The 16,085-nt window shown below is 37.3% G+C and overlaps 1 protein-coding gene across 3 annotated transcripts in view; it reads left to right on the top strand.

The window, feature by feature from the left end:
* The window catches only part of LOC103352179 (uncharacterized), a 110,377-nt gene that overhangs the window by 27,737 nt on the left and 66,555 nt on the right, over positions 1-16,085 (top strand). For all 3 annotated transcript variants that reach the window (XM_089311793.1, XM_070055921.2, XM_089311795.1), the window contains exons 19-21: positions 1,430-1,494; positions 7,106-7,278; positions 14,207-14,368. In XM_089311793.1, coding sequence (XP_089167919.1) covers positions 1,430-1,494; positions 7,106-7,278; positions 14,207-14,368 — 400 coding nt within the window. The remainder of the gene's footprint in view (positions 1-1,429; positions 1,495-7,105; positions 7,279-14,206; positions 14,369-16,085) is intronic.

Genomic DNA, 16,085 nt, shown 5'->3' with positions numbered 1-16,085 from the left:
TCTTCAAACAGTACTTTATACTTTGTGTGTCTGTGTGGGTGCAAACTGTTGAAATCTTTACTCAGTATAGAGTTGATCTTCTCTATATAAAGATAATTAAAAATAAATCTTAATAAAGAATAGGATGGGAGAGGGAGTAGGAAATGGGATGGTTGCAAGTGGGAGGGAAGTTATGGGGGGAAGAACCACTATAATCCAAAAGTTGTATTTTAAAATTTATATTTATTAAATAATAGCATTCTATAACAATTTTTCAGTTTTTCTGATTTTGTTCTAGACTTGTCTTAAAGTATTTAAATATGATAGTTTATCTTTTATAAAAATGATAAAAATATTTCAGATAAATACCAGTTAGAGCATTCTGAGATTCTGTGTACTTTGCTTCTCTATTGGAGCTAAACTAATTTTTAATTAATGTATTTGTATATGTTAATCTTATTTGTATTATTTTCATTCTTATGGTTGAACAAATAACTTTTAAGTTTTTCAGACTGTGCTTCTGCCCCCAGCTGCCTACTAGTTTGATTATCCTTTGATTCTCAGTAATGAGTTGTCAAAGATATACAAATTTGACAATTGATGATACATAACTGTTTTATGACCAAAAATCCATCAACATCCATGGAATCTCATGGACAGATAAAAGTAATAGCTGAGGAAATCGGAGCACAGAATTTAACCCTGGAGTACTTCTGTGTGTCTGCATAATTTCATAGTGTGACTTTCAAACATCATTTTGTTCCAGGGTTCACTTAGGATTACTCCTCTTATGCCACCTAAAGTCAACAGGATATAATTCAGAAAATCATTTTTATTCTTGAGCTTGAGTTCACATATAAACAATAGAGACAAGAGTATAGATAATTTTGTGTGGGCTGGTATTTAGCATAAACTTCTGAGTGGGTTACATGATTATATTTAGTACACAGGAAGATATCTGCTGTCTCCTCAAGTTGTTTGCTGATAATTTGGAAGTCAGAGGTATTTCTTAAAGAATTAAATATTCAATGAAAGATTAAGCTTAAGCTTTCAATTGATAAAATAAGTTACTTGGTATTTTTTTAAGATTATAGCTTTCCTCTCACTGATAATTAACATATTTAAATGGAAACATAGATCTGTAAGGGACACCAGAGTTACCCGTGTAAATGCCAAAAAATATTAAACAAAATATCACTAATTGGATTAGACCCTGGATATGTGCCTCACCTCAGTGGCCCAGAAAGCATTTTGGACTTGTGGCTTACCCAAACTAAACAATTGAAGCATGTGATTCAAATAATAAAGTCTAGTGTTTTGTAGTTACAGGCAGAATCAAGTTAAAACCAATACCAAAACATCTCAAGAGGCATTTCCTTCCTCACTGCAATACTAATCAATGTAAAAGCACAGAACTTGAGTTAAAAAAATGTCAATTCTTCTTCAACAGATAATGACATTAAAACAACACCCAAGGAAGAACAAGAATGGCTTGATGGAAGTAAAAATAAGCAAGTATGTAAAAATGTAAACTTCTGATTTCATATTTGTGTGTGTAGCATAGCATATACCAATCAAAATGACTGTCCATACCACATATATATATATGTATATAATATATGTAGGTGTGTATATATGAATCAAAAATCATAATTTAATGCTTAATTAAAAACATGTTAACTGCTTATTAGACAAAATCTTAGAAGCTGCTGTATAATAGAGCTAATCATTTTCTTGAAAGAGGCAAACAATTCTAGATAGGGTGTTAAATAACATTTTTAAAAACCTATTACACAGGCCGGCACCATGGCTCACCTGGCTAATCCTCCGCCTGTGGCGCCAGAATCCCATATGGGCCCTGGGTTCTAGTCCCGGCTGCTCCTCTTTCAGTCCAGCTCTCTGCTGTAGCCCGGGAAGGCAGTGGAGGATGGCCCAAGTCCTAGGGCCCTCTGCCCGCATGGGAGACCAGGAGGAAGCACCTGGCTCCTGGCTTCGGATCAGCGCAACACCGGCTGAGGCGGCCATTTGGGGAGTGAACCAATCGAAGGAAGACTTTTCTCTCTGTCTCTCCCTCTCCCTGTCTATAACTCTACCTGTCAAAAAAATTTAAAAAAAGAAATTATTTGTTCTTCTCCCTCACATAGGGACAAAACATCAAAATGAAATACTGCAGCAAAATATGTGTAGATTTAAGAAAGAGGTAGGATAAGATGGACATTTGTCATAGTCACTAAGACACCACTTGGGATGCTAACATTCCATATCACAGTCCCAGGGTTTATGTCCAAGTGCTGCTCCAGTTCTGTCTTCCAGTAATGCATACCCTGGGAAGCAGGTGATGGCTCAAGTACTTGTTTCTGTCACGCTCCTGTGAGAGATGCACCTTTAGGTTCCCAGCTTCTGGCCTTGGCCTGGCCTAGTCATGCTTATTGTGGGTAGTTGTAGAGAACCAGCAGAGTTTGTCTCTTTCTCTCCCCCTCTCCCTCTCTCCCTCTCTCTGACTTTCCAATACATTAAAGTCGATTTTAAAAAGAATGAGGTAGTCTCATCACAAGTAGTTCCTGGCCTTGGTGAAAAAGTTTAACTTGCAAAATACAGAGAGGTTCCCTTGCTGATACTCTCCTATTTGCCTGTGTCAATTACCTGATCCATTGTGATTTTCTACCTAGAAAAAGCTTGTGTACACAATGATGTTGCTCTCTAAATTACAATTAAAAAATCTTCATAGTTTTTATTATTTAATTCTTCCAAGTGACCTTTAACCTGGGTGAATAATTTAACTGAATACTCTATGACTTTCTGAACCAGAATAAGTATAAAGATCTTTTTAAAAATTTTAAGAAGCCCTAGCCATTTTGATTGGCTTAACAATAAATTACAGTTATTTATTTTTTAAAGATTCACTTATTTATTAAAAGCAGAGTTTTGGAAGAGGGAGGAGGGAGGTAGGGGAGAAGGGAGGGAGGGAGAGAGAGAGGAAGAGAGAGAGTGGGAGCAAGAGTGAGCTCTAATCAACTGTTTGACTCCACAATTGGCCACCTTGGCCAGGACTGCGCTAGAGCCAGAAACTTCATCTGAGTCCCCTATGCGGGTTCAGGAAACCAACTACTTGGATCATCTTGTGTGAATTGTATTGATTACATATTAAAATATGAATATGTGGGATCCAGTGAGCATACCATGGGAAGGAACCATTGTTTGAGAGTGAATATTAGCATGTTCCTGGCCTTGAGTGTTGTGAAACATATTACAAGCATAGTGAGTCTGTTTATTGTGCCTTGTCTATTGTACAACTTTATCTGATTCAGTTAAAGTATATGGAACTTTGTGTTCCAACATGACTACTTTAAAGATTTTTCAAACACTTACATACACTTTCATGTAACTTTTATGCTTACACAAATATTTCTGGTGAATTAGACTTTTATAAGTATCATAAACCATCACCAGAGGTTCAATGTTTGTCTCTAAATTAGGATGCTACATTCTGGAGTACTTACAGTTTTATAGGTATGTAAAAATCTACAGACATCCTCTTATAGGTAAGGGTAGATCAAGCCTCTCTTCACGCTCCTCACCATGAAGGCATTGGAGTATTTTGACAAAGTCACACTGCTCATTTCTGTGATTAATTTGGTTATTTTCTCTGGTAATGTATCTGATTCAGTGTTATAGAATGTGTGTTTTCTGTTAGTACCATAAAATGCTAGGAAAAGCCACCCTGTGTACTTTGTCTGAATCATTTAACCTTTTGAAGTTTTATTCCCATTATCAGTAGATAATGGGGCCAGAACACTTAATTACTTCATGCCTTCCATCTATGAAATTATATGCTTAGTGACTGTAAAATGAGGGAAGCTTATTTTTCAGAATCTCTCACTTACAATTCATGACATTCCCTCTTCTTTTGAGGTGTGGCAAACTTGGACGGATATATTTTAGTGAGCATGTATCTCTTTTCTGAATATCAAATATCCCAGGACCTAAAGGGAAAAATATTGCTGGAAACAGTTTTTTTTTTTAAATTAAGATTTACTTTATTTATTTGAAAGACAGAGTTAACAGAGAGAGGTAAAGACAAAGAGAGAGGTCTTCCATCCTCCAATTCACTCCCCAGATGGCCACAATGGCTGGAGCTGCGCTGATCCGAAGCTAGGAGCCAGGAGCTTCTTCCGGGCCTCCTACGTGGGTGCAGGGGCCCAAGGACACAGCACTGGCCTGGCAACATAGTTTTCTAAAGCTTTGTTTTACACCTTTGTGAACCCAATGGTTAAGAATGTTATACTATTAAAGTTTTAATGATCTGTGAATACTTTAAAAGTTATTGTCTATGGAAAAAATAATTATAAAAGCTATGAGAGAAAAAATAGCTTAGAGCACAGAGGGGAAGCCTCCTTGCTGTTACTAGAGACCTGCATCGTCAAATCCTGTAAATCTGGATGGTTAATATAAAATCCAGGTGACAATGACAGAAAGTGACATATTTCACGTGTTTCTCTTATTGCTTCCATACAGGTTAATAAACATATTAGATAGTGAAATGTGGATAGAAATAAAAGCATAAAATGAGGAAGTACCATCTTTGATATTTTGGAGAATTGTCAAAATGTTTAAATTCAGAAATGAAGCAGAATGCACCAAAATTTCCATGAGATGTAATGCTGAAACTAAAGAATATAACATGCAGCACAAATACATTTCATTGACTAGAATTCATGGCGAGTGTCTTAGGTGCAGTGATCACTTTGAACTTCCATGAAATACATCTTCCTCCTCAACAGTTCTTGGATAAAAAATACGTTAAACATGATTATCTTGGACAATTAATTCCTTGTGCCAATATCAGCAGTCTTAAAATTTTTGTTAGTTTGAAGAGCAAACCCAGTTAAAAAGAATTTTAGATCCTCCCCTCAGGATGATTCCTACCCAATCAGTCCTTTGTTAACCTAGTGGATTTTTGGTCCCTTTAATTGTGTTCTTTCTCTAGTTATATCAGACTCTGGCTTGGTTCTTCATTTCTGTGTGAAGCATTTAAACAGAAGTTGTTGCTTACGATGTATGGCATATTCATATGCCACTGCTTGCACTGTTTTCTTAGAGACCACTGTGTTTTTCACTGGATACACTTGGCACTATGCTCATAAGCTTTCCTTCATAAAATAGAAAAAATGGGCTCATTTTGCGTAATAGCTAATCTTTTTATCCAATAATGTTGTAAGTAAATTTCTTGAATTCTAAACGTTGGTCTTTCTAGATTTTTTAAAAATTGATGTTTCCCAGCCCTAAAGGCATTCCGATCTGGCTGAAAAGCCCATGAGAGTATTTCAGGCATGGAAAGCCAAGACACTCTGGCAAAAAAAAAAAAAAAAAAAAAAAAAAAACACTAAATAAAAGATCTCTGTGAGTGAGATCCCAGTGGAGAGAACAGGTCTTCAAAGAAGGAGGTACCTTTCTCTGAAGGGAGGAGAGAACCTCCGCTTTGACTATGACCTTGTCTAAACAAGATAAGAGTCGGAGAATTCAAGGGGCTTCCATAGCCTTGGCAGCTCATGACTGGAGCATAGGGAGATTACTGATGCCATAAACAGGAGTGTCAATTTGTAAAGTCAACAACAGGAGTCACTGTGCACTTACTCCTCATGTAGGATCTCTGTCCTTAATGTGCTGTACATTGAGACTTAATGCTATAACGAGTACTCAAACAGTATATTTCACTTTATGTTTCTATGGCGGTGCAAACTGTTGAAATCTTTACTTAATGTATACTAAACTGATCTTCTGTAAAAAAAAAAAAAAAAGAAGAAGAAATTATCAATTCCCAACTTGACTCTCACTGGGATTAAACATGACAATAGGTCTGATCTGATTTCATCATCATTTAAGAAATCGTCTATTATTTTTCACTTTATGCTTCTGTGTGGGAGCAAACTATTGAAATCTTTACTTAATGTATGCTAAACTGATCTTCTGTATATAAAGAGAATCGAAAATGAATCTTGATATGAATGGAAGGGGAGAGGGAGTGGGAAAGGGGAGGTTTGCGGGTGGGAGGGACATTATGGGGGGGAAGCCATTGTAATCCATAAGCTGTACTTTGGAAATTTATATTCATTAAATAAAAGTTAAAAAAAAAATAAAAAAAATTGATGTTTCCAGGATAAAAGTTTATTACAATGTAGTTAAGTTATAGGGTTGTCTTTCTCTGTTACTTTCAAATAAATAAATAAATATTTTAAAAGGGAACTGACATTACATAGTGGGTGAAGCTGCCACCTTTGATGCCAGCATCCCACTTGGTGACAGTTCATAATCTGGCTTCTTACTTTCAATCTGACTCCCTGATAATGGCGTGAGAAAGACAGTGGAGGATGACCCAAGCGTTTGGCCCCCTACTACTGATCTGGGAGACCTGGATGCAGTTCCTGACACTTGACTTCAGCCTTGCACAGTGTTTGCCATTGCAGCCATCTGGGGAAGGAACCAACAGATGAAAGTGCGCGCTCTCTCTCTCTCTCTCTTTTTCCCTCTCTCTCTCTTATATGTAAATATATCTTCAAGAAGTGTAGGATTATTTATCATAACCCTACATGAACATGAACACCATGGGAGACCAGAAGAAGCACCTGGCTCCTGCCTTCGGATCAGCACGGTGCACCAGCCATGGCGGCCATTGGAGGGTGAACCAACGGCAAAAGGAAGACCTTTCTCTCTGTCTCTCTCTCTCTCTCTCTCTCTCTCACTGTCCACTCTGCCTGTCAAAAATATATCAATAATATCAGAAATTTACATTAGCATTTTAAGACCATTGTAGGATTCTAGCACACTGTCTGTTGCCTGTGGTGTATTGTAAGAGCTAATTATCGCAGGTGAATTGTTTCTCTTTCTCCAGTTTCCATTGTTGTTTTATTGCAGAATTGTAACATGTGTCATATCCAAGGTATTATTGATAAACTTTTCCCAACCAGTAGCAGGATGTTCAAAATTTTTTTCTGTCACTGTAGTAGAAAACTGTATGTAAAACATTTATGTAGCAATAAATGTGCTACATAAAATGAATAATAAATGAACACAAAAATGCTTATATTTATGTACTAACAGCGATTTTAATATGAAACTTTCATTAAAGTTTGAAGAAAAAGAGCAGCGTTGCCAAAGTAAGGAAATGGAAGTGTTAAGAAACTTGCATGAAAGTGCTGCTCCTCCTGATGACAGTGATGGTTGTGGACTGAATCAGCAGAGAAAGAGTGGGGACCTTGACAACCAGCAATCTGCCACTAAGAAGAATGAAGAATATTATTTGTAAGTCTATAGCAATAGTTAACATTGGATGATGGGATATTTATTGTGCTATACCACTTATAATTGGGTTATTATCTATGATTAACATATTTTTACTAAGGATTTTATTCCATGCTTTGGAATTAGAAATATATCAAGAAACAAATAATATTTGTAAACCGTACTGCTAAGTATTTGTTTAAAAGTTAATAGTTGGCAAATGTGAGGGAAAAGTTATTATCTACTGTTGGTAAATACAATTATAAGACTCTTTGAAGGGTAACTTAAGAGCACATGTCAAAATTTGAAATAAACCGTTCTTTGTCCTTGTAGCAACTTCACTCAGGGATTAGACCTGACAAGATAGCATAGTATGGTCTATTGTACACTACTACACCCATAAGTTTATGACATTTGTGATGTATTGTCATCATCTATTATCTAAGATGTAATAGGACAATTAGTGTTAAGGATGTAAAACACATATGATAAAGATATTTATACAAATATGTTGCAGGGCCAGTGACATGCACTCTTCCTATATGAGAGTGCATGGTCTGAGTCCATACTTCTCTGCTTCCTATCTACCTTGCTTTATTTTTTTTATTTTTATTTTTATTTATTTTTTTGACAGAGTGGACAGTGAGAGAGAGAGACAGAGAGAAAGGTCTTCCTTTGCTGTTGGTTCACCCTCCAATGGCCGCTGCGGCCGGCGCACCATGCTGATCCGAAGGCAGGAGCCAGGTGCTTCTGCTGGTCTCCTATGGGGTGCAGGGCCCAAGCATTTGGGCCATCCTCTGCTGCACTCCCGGGCCACAGCAGAGAGCTGGCCTGGAAGAGGGACAACCAGGACAGAATCCAGCACCCCGACTAGGACTAGAACCCAGTGTGCCGGCACTGCAGATAGAGGATTAGCCCATTGAGCTGTGGCGCTGGCCCCTATCTACCTTCCTAAGAGTGTATCTCATGGGAGGCAGTAGATGGTGGCTCCAGTACTTGGGTGTCCATACCCACTTAGGAGACTTGGGTGGAAATTCAGACCCTTGGGGAGCCTTGCCCAGTCCTGGCTGTGCTGGGTATTTGTGAATGAAACAGCAGATGGAAAATCTTTCTTAATATGTTAGTCTATCTAGATCTGTTTCTCTGCCTTCCAAATAAAATGAAAATAGGTTAATAAACATGTTGCCTTCGTACATATGTATATGACATTCACAATAACATTGTTTATCAAAAATTTAGAATCAGTCTAAATACCAATCAAAATAGAAATAAATTGTCATACCAATAAAAGAACTCAGTATGCAACCATTTTTAAAAATGAGGTTTTATCTATAGTACACTGCGTTTTCACAACTAGAGTATATTTAATGTGACTAGTTTGATGATGCATCTTAAGCACATTTTATTAAAATACCATATCTGCTGAATTGCAAAAGGGGAGTCCATGGGACACTTGTACTTCTTATAACCAATACCTATTTTATTTTTGAGTTTTGATCCCAATTTGAGCCTAAATATTAAAATATAGAATCTATAAAATAATTTGAGCATTATTCAGTATTTGCATATTGTGGTCCATATTCCTTATAAGCATTTCAGTTTGTTAGGTAAACCTTCTCAAATGCATCAAAGGATGTTTAATCTGCTAAAGCAGGAGTTGAAAACTTTTTCTGTAAAGAACCAGATAATGAATATTTCAGGCTTTTTGGATCAGAAGGTCTCTATAGTTGTGGTGCGAAATCCTCCATATTCTTTAAGGCAATTAGTGTGGCTTAATATCAATAAAACTTTATGAACAGTCCTAGGAAAGATTCCGCTGGATTTATTCTTGGGCACAGTTTTACTGAACCTATGCCAAAACATTGGTACTGCTAATGCAATAACTCTTTCGTTAGAAGATGGACTACAGGCTAAAGAATGTTTCAGAATGTATCATACTGTATTTTTCAGGAGTGACATCAAATAAAGCTTACAAAAACTCTAGTTGTGGAGCTGGTGCAGTGGCATACAAGATTAAACTTCCACCTGCAGTGTTGTCATCCCATATGGGTGCCAGTTCAAATCCTGGCTGCTCTTCTTCTGATCCTGCTCTGTACTACCTTGCCTGGTAAAGCAGCCAAAGATGGCCCAGGTGCACAGGACCCTGCACCCACGTGGGAGACATGGAAGAATCTCCTGCCTCCTGGCTTTTAAGCAACCCAGAAGTTGCCCTTGAAAATTTTAGATTTTCAATATTTTTTTTTTTATTTTTTGACAGGCAGAGTGTACAGTGAGAGAGAGACAGAGAGAAAGGTCTTCCTTTTCCATTGGTTCACCCTCCAATGGCCGCCACGACCAGCGCACTGTGGCCGCCGCATCACGCTCATCTGAAGCCAGGAGCCAGGTACTTTTCCTGGTCTCCCATGTGGGTGCAGGGCCCAAACACCTGGGCCATCCTCCACTGCACTTCCAGGCCATAGCAGAGAGCTGGCCTGGAAGAGGGGCAACCAGGACAGAATCCGGCACCCCAACCGAGACTAGAACCCGGTGTGCAGGCGCCACAAGGCGGAGGATTAGCCTATGGAGCCACGGCGCCAGCCACAGATTTTCAGTATTATCAGCAGAATAATAATATTCAGTTATATAATACCTAATGAGGAACTTTTCAAGGAATTCACTTCCTTAAGTTTATGAATTATTTACTGTTTTGATCAGAACATTTTTAGTTCCAGCAACTTTAGAGAATCACAGATATTCCCTAAAATCATTATGCGAGGATTGAAAAATTCAGTTAAACATGGAGAAAAATAGATCTTCAATGATCATGGCCTTAGCAGTGATCTCCTTGGAAGAACTGTCTCTATTCACTGACTCAAATTGACTTTCTCTTCACTCTTGGACTCACTCCAGTTGTTTACATTCCCACAACCCCTCCAAAACAGGTTTTCTCTCGATTGCTACTGATTTTTAATCAATGTTGTAGTACTTTCCAAAGTCTCCTTTTCTTTTCATTAAATATTCCTCCCCTCCTTCCCTCCTTCCCTCCTTTCCCCCTCCCCCTTCCTTCCTTCCCTCCCTCCCTTCCTCCCGCCTTTCTTTCTTTCTTTCTATATTTCTTTCTTTTTCTTTCTTTCTTTCTTTCTTTCTTTCTTTCTTTCTTTCTTTCTCTCTGTCTCTTTCTCTCTGTCTCTTTCTCTCTCTCTCTCTTTCTAGTTAGAAGGACAGAGAGAGAGATACAGAGAGATCTTGCATCCACTGGTTTGCTCCCCAAATGGCAGCGATGGCTGGACCTGGGCCAGCCTGAAGCCAGGCATTTATTTTAGGTCTCTCGTATGGTTGCATGAGCCCAAAAACTTGGACAGTCCTCCACTGATTTCCCAGGCACCTTAGCAGGGAGCTGAATTGGAAGCAGAGAAATCAGGACTCGAACTGGCCCATATGGGATGGTGGCACTTCATATCGTGGCTTAACCCTCTGTGGCAAAGTGCTGTCACAGGCTCTCATTTTAATTAACCATTAAAAATATTTTATCCTTTTAGGGTAAAACATCTTTAAACAATTCTTTTCAAATAATACATTTTGTCAATATAGTTTGAAACAATAGGAAAATAACAATTACTTATGGTGTTATATTTGTGGGCAGACTATTTTAGGACAAGTTAAACATATTTGGGCATGAAGTCTCAGCTTAGATTTTGTAACATTTTATTATGTCTGTAGAACACTTTTCCTTCAAGATCATTTCTTGACTTGGCTTTCAGGGTATAATTCTCAACCAATCTCTTTCCATTTCTTTTCTACTCCATCCTGTGTTGTTTCCCTTGTTTCTCTCATCTTCTACTTTTAAAACATGGGTATTTCCCAAGGCTGTCTTTGATCTTTTCTCTCATGGCTTCACTATCTTGTATATGCAAATGAATTCTGAATTTTTAACTGCAACTTAGATCTCTTTCCTTAATTCCATATTTTAGATAATAACCTGCCTACTCAACACTTCTCTTTGGTCATTTATTCAGTATTTAAAATTTAGGTGGCCTAGTGCTGTGCTAATGATGTTCTTGTTCATACCAGCCCCTCATATAGTTTTTCCTACTTCAGCGAATGGCAACACTTTTATCTGTTCTACCAACAGCCTTGGAGCATTCTTATACCTCAGCCTTTATGTGACAGCACATGTTGTCAAGTATACCTTCACAATATGTCCAGAAGCTAGATACATCATATCCAAGTCAGCATCAGCTACTGTCTATATTAGTTTGTAGATTCCTCAGTGATTCTCTTGTTTATTTTTTCATAAATCCTCTTTTCATTAATCTTAACACAGGGGATCTCTTAAAGTCAGATTATGTCGTTTTTTCTACTTAAAACCTGGTGATTTCATTTGACTTCACATACTAAACTTCTTTCTAATGCCTACCAGGCAATACATGTTGTGACCTCACTCCTCCTTATTGCTGTGATTTCAATTTGTGATTTTCCATCTCCTTCATTCTACTTATGCTACAGAAATTTTCACTATTCCTTAAACATACCTGGGCTCCTTCTGTGTTTGAAGATTCTTCCTTAGATGTCCACCTGGCTGATTCCTTTCCTTCCTTCAATTGTTTTCTTCCTAAGCAAGATCTTCCTTGGCCTTCTAATAGGTCCACACCTCCCTTAAACATGGAAAACATTGATTCTCTGCTTTTGTTCTCTTCCTCTAACATACTGTATTTTGTTTTTATATAGCTTGTTCATTGCTAATGTTTTTGCTTTACTCTTTTATGTTGGATTTTGTCTTTTCACTGCCATATTTTTGTACACAGAAGAGGCCCTAACATGCATGCAATGAGCAGCTACTCAATATTTTTTTATTAATTGAGTGAATGCAGCTTATCCTTGGAGTTTTTTTAGACATTAGAATAATACTCACTTAAAAATTGATTTTATCTGGGTTCATTCTATTTATTTTAGTTGGCAATTATATACATTTGTAATCTTTCGACTCTAGCAGTCTACATTTATGTGTGTATGTATATATGTTTTATTATATATACATATATGTTTTATTATACCTTACATAATAAAATATAATATAATATCCTGGAAATCAACAGATGATGGCTCCAGTACTTGAGTCCATACACCCAGGCAGGAAACAATGATTGATTTCCTGACTCCTGACTTCACCCTGGCCCAGAGGATAGGTGATCCGTCTCCCTTCTTCTGCTCCTTCCTCCCTCCCTCCTCCTCCTCCATCGGCCACTCTGCCTGTCAAAGTAAATTAAAAAATTAAATTTTAAATTTTCATCTAAGGTTGGCATTATTATATTTAACAATGAAACCAAAAATATAGCACAATTATAACTGCTACTTCCAAATCTGAATATTATGCTTATAGACTGTGGACATCTATATTTTAGTGTAGCATTCAAAATTAGTGTAGGCCTCATCTCTCAATGATAGATTTAGGTATTTTATATTTTTCTTACAAATTCCAAAGAAATATATCAGATATCACATGCCTACTCTTTGTTTGCACATTCTGGAAATGAAATGGTTTTCATCCACATTTTTCCCTCATGAGTTCTTTTTTCCTTTTTTTTTTTACCTCCTTTGTAAAGCTTTCCTGTGCTCAGATATCAGTTTCCAATATCAACACTTTTTTATTTAAGAGTCTGAAACAGGGGCTGGCACTCTGGCGTAGCTGCTGAAGCCATTGCCTGAGGTGCTGGCATCGTATATGGGTGCTGATTTGAATCTCGGCTGCTCCACTTCTGATCCAGCTCTCTGCTATGGCATGGGAAGGCAGTAGAAGATGGCCCAAGTCCTTGGGTCCCTGCACTTGTGTGGGAGACCTGGAATCAGCTTCTGGCTCCTGGGTTCAGATCAGCCTAGCTCTCACCATTGCAACCATTTAGGGAATGAATCAGTGGATGGAAGACTTCTCTCTCTCTCTCTCTGCCTCTATGTAACTCTGCCTTTCAAATAAGAAATATATATTTTAAAAAAAGAATCTGAAGCAGTCAGAGATAACTCCCCTCTTCTAGTACACCCCATAAATTCCCTCAATGGCCAGAACTGAGCCAGGCTTAAGCCCATAGTCAGCAACCCAAACCATGTCTTGCATAAAAGTGACAGGGATTAAACTACTTGGACCAGTCTTCTGGTGTTTCCCAGTATATTATAAAGCTGGAATTGATAGTGAATCCAGGATTCAAATCCAAGCCCTTTGATATGGGACAAGAATGTCTTACCCTGTATGTTTATATATATATAAAGATTTATTATTAAAGGGCAGAGTTACAGAGTGACAGAGACAGGGAGACAGAGAGAGGTCTTCCATCTGCTGGTTCACTCCTCAAATGGCCACAATGGCTAGAGCTGCACTGATTTGAAACCAGGAGCCAGGAATTTCCTTTGGGTTTCCAAGGAGGTACACAGGCCCAAAGATTTGGGCCACCTTCCACTTCCTTCCCAGAGCACAGCAGAGAGCTGGATCAGAAATGGAGCAGCAGGGGCTCAAATTGGCACCCATATGGGATGCCAGCACTGCAGGCAGTGCTCTTAACCACTATGCCACAGCGCCGGCCCCCTGCTTATTAACGAATAGGTATTAACGAATAGGTGAAACACCACGCCCGCAATATCAACCCTTCCATATTACCTTATATCATAATTGTGTTTTTACCTGTTTTCCAAAGAAGATATAACAAGGTGTGTTCAGTAAGTGTATAAAATGCATGTTACAAAAATTATTCTGCCTGGATTTCAAAGTTTTTGTATCAGAACTACTTTTCACCCAATTTTCATGTAATTTTTTAAATTCCCTGTACACCTTTCTTTACATGTAGTTATCACTTCCTATCTTGTTTTGAATTAGTAAATGAATTAAGTTGGGGAAGAATAAGAATTTTCTTAAAATTGTGCTTCTTTAATCTTTCCCAGTTGAGTAAAAAACATTGTCATGTTAATGATCTTTTTAAAATAGCTGCCCTGCCTTGCATATAAAGGAAACAAAAAATGAAAATGAAAAAGTGACTTCCATGGAGTATGGGATTAGACCAGTGATAGAGAATGGCTTTTCACTCACTAGAAGTCTACTGCAAGTGATTTATGACAACAATCTGAGTGAGCTCGATCGTCTTAAAAGGTAAAGTCTACGAATTCTTTACTTTCCAGTGAAGCAATGTTAAGGGTGACTACTTTCAATGAAAATAGGAAAGAATAGTGTAATCTACAAGCCAAACAAGAGAATACTCAACTATATCAATACTGCAGTAAGGTTAAGATACTTGACAAAAAAATGTGGCAGTCAAGGGGATTTTCTTTTATTTTAACATAGAAGCTTTTAGTCCATCTATACTACTAGAAATGATGTAGCAGAACGCATAGTGAATTTAATTTTATGCACATATCTAGGTATAAGAATGCTTGGTGCTTTAAATTATCTTTAGAACTTCAATTCATGTATATTTTATGGTAAAAGATGGTTCATTCAAAATTGGCGCAGAAATGGAACATCTGTTTTTGAAGACTTTAACTTTTTTCAATTTGATTTATTTAAGGAATACAAACATGCATCATGTATACAAATTCAGGAACATAGTAATTCTTCCTACCTTATATTCCACCCATAATCCCACCATTCTTCCTCCTTCCTCTCCTCTTTCTATTCTTATTTTTAACAAATTTCTATTTTCAGTTAACTTTATATACACAAGATTAACCATACACTAAGTGAAGAGTTCAACAAATAGTATGAACAAACAAACAAACAAAAAAAACAAAAACACTGCTCCTCAGTACTCAAGACAAGAGCTGTTCAAAATCATCACATCTCAAAATGTCAATTTCATCCCAGTAGATTACCTTTTACATACTCTGTTAGTTATGACAGATCAGAAAGAACACAGGTATTTGTCTTTTTTGGGACAGGCTTTTTACTCTAAGTAATCATTTCTAGTTACATCCATTTTGTAGCAAAAGAAATTATTTCATTTTTACCACCGTATATTATTCCATAGTGTATATATACCATAATTTCTTTACCCAGTCTTCAGTTGATGGACATCTTGGTTCATTTCATATGAGCTGTAATAAACATGGTGTACAGGTTATTCTTTCATTTGCCGATTTCTTTACATTTGGGTAAATTCCCAGGAGTGGGATGGCTGGATCATATGATAGGTCTATATTGAGATTTCTGAAGTATCTCCATGCTATCTTCTACAGCAGGTGCACCAGTTTACATTCCCACCAACAGTGGATTAGGGTACCTTTACCCCCACATCCTTGGGAACATTTATTGTTGTTGATTTCTGTATGAGAGCCATTCTAACTGGAGTGAAACTCATTGTGGTTTTGATTTGCATTTCACTGATTTTTTAAAACTTTTTTAACCCAATAAATTGTAGCCATGAATGCCTGACTCTACTGGGTCAGTACTGTCCTTCATACTAATTTTTATTCCTTCATACTATTTGTTGAACTCTTTAACTAGTATAAGGTAATCTTATGTGTTTTAAGTTAACTGAAAATAGATATTTGTGAAAAATAAGAATGGAAAGAGGATGGGGTAGAGGAAGACAAGTGGGAGTATGGGTGGGATGGAGGGTAGGTAGAATCACTATGTTCCTAAATATGTATGTATGGAATCCATGAAATTTATGTTCCTTAAATAAATCAAAATGAAGTATGTTAAGTATTTTTTCAAGTGCCTGTTGCCCATTTACATTCCCACTCTTGAAAAATGCCTATTAAAGTCCTTTGCCTATTTCTTAACTGGATTGTTTGTTTTGTTGTGATTGAGTTTCTTGAGCTCTTTACAAACTGTGGATATTAATCTTTTATCAGCTGCATAATTTGCA

The sequence above is a fragment of the Oryctolagus cuniculus genome, chromosome 13 (genome assembly GCF_051225735.1).
Source record: "Oryctolagus cuniculus isolate XC-2025 breed Fujian yellow rabbit chromosome 13, ASM5122573v1, whole genome shotgun sequence".
NCBI lineage: Eukaryota > Metazoa > Chordata > Mammalia > Lagomorpha > Leporidae > Oryctolagus > Oryctolagus cuniculus.
Note: the sequence above shows the minus strand (reverse complement) of the source record. Positions and strands in the feature narration are given on the sequence as shown.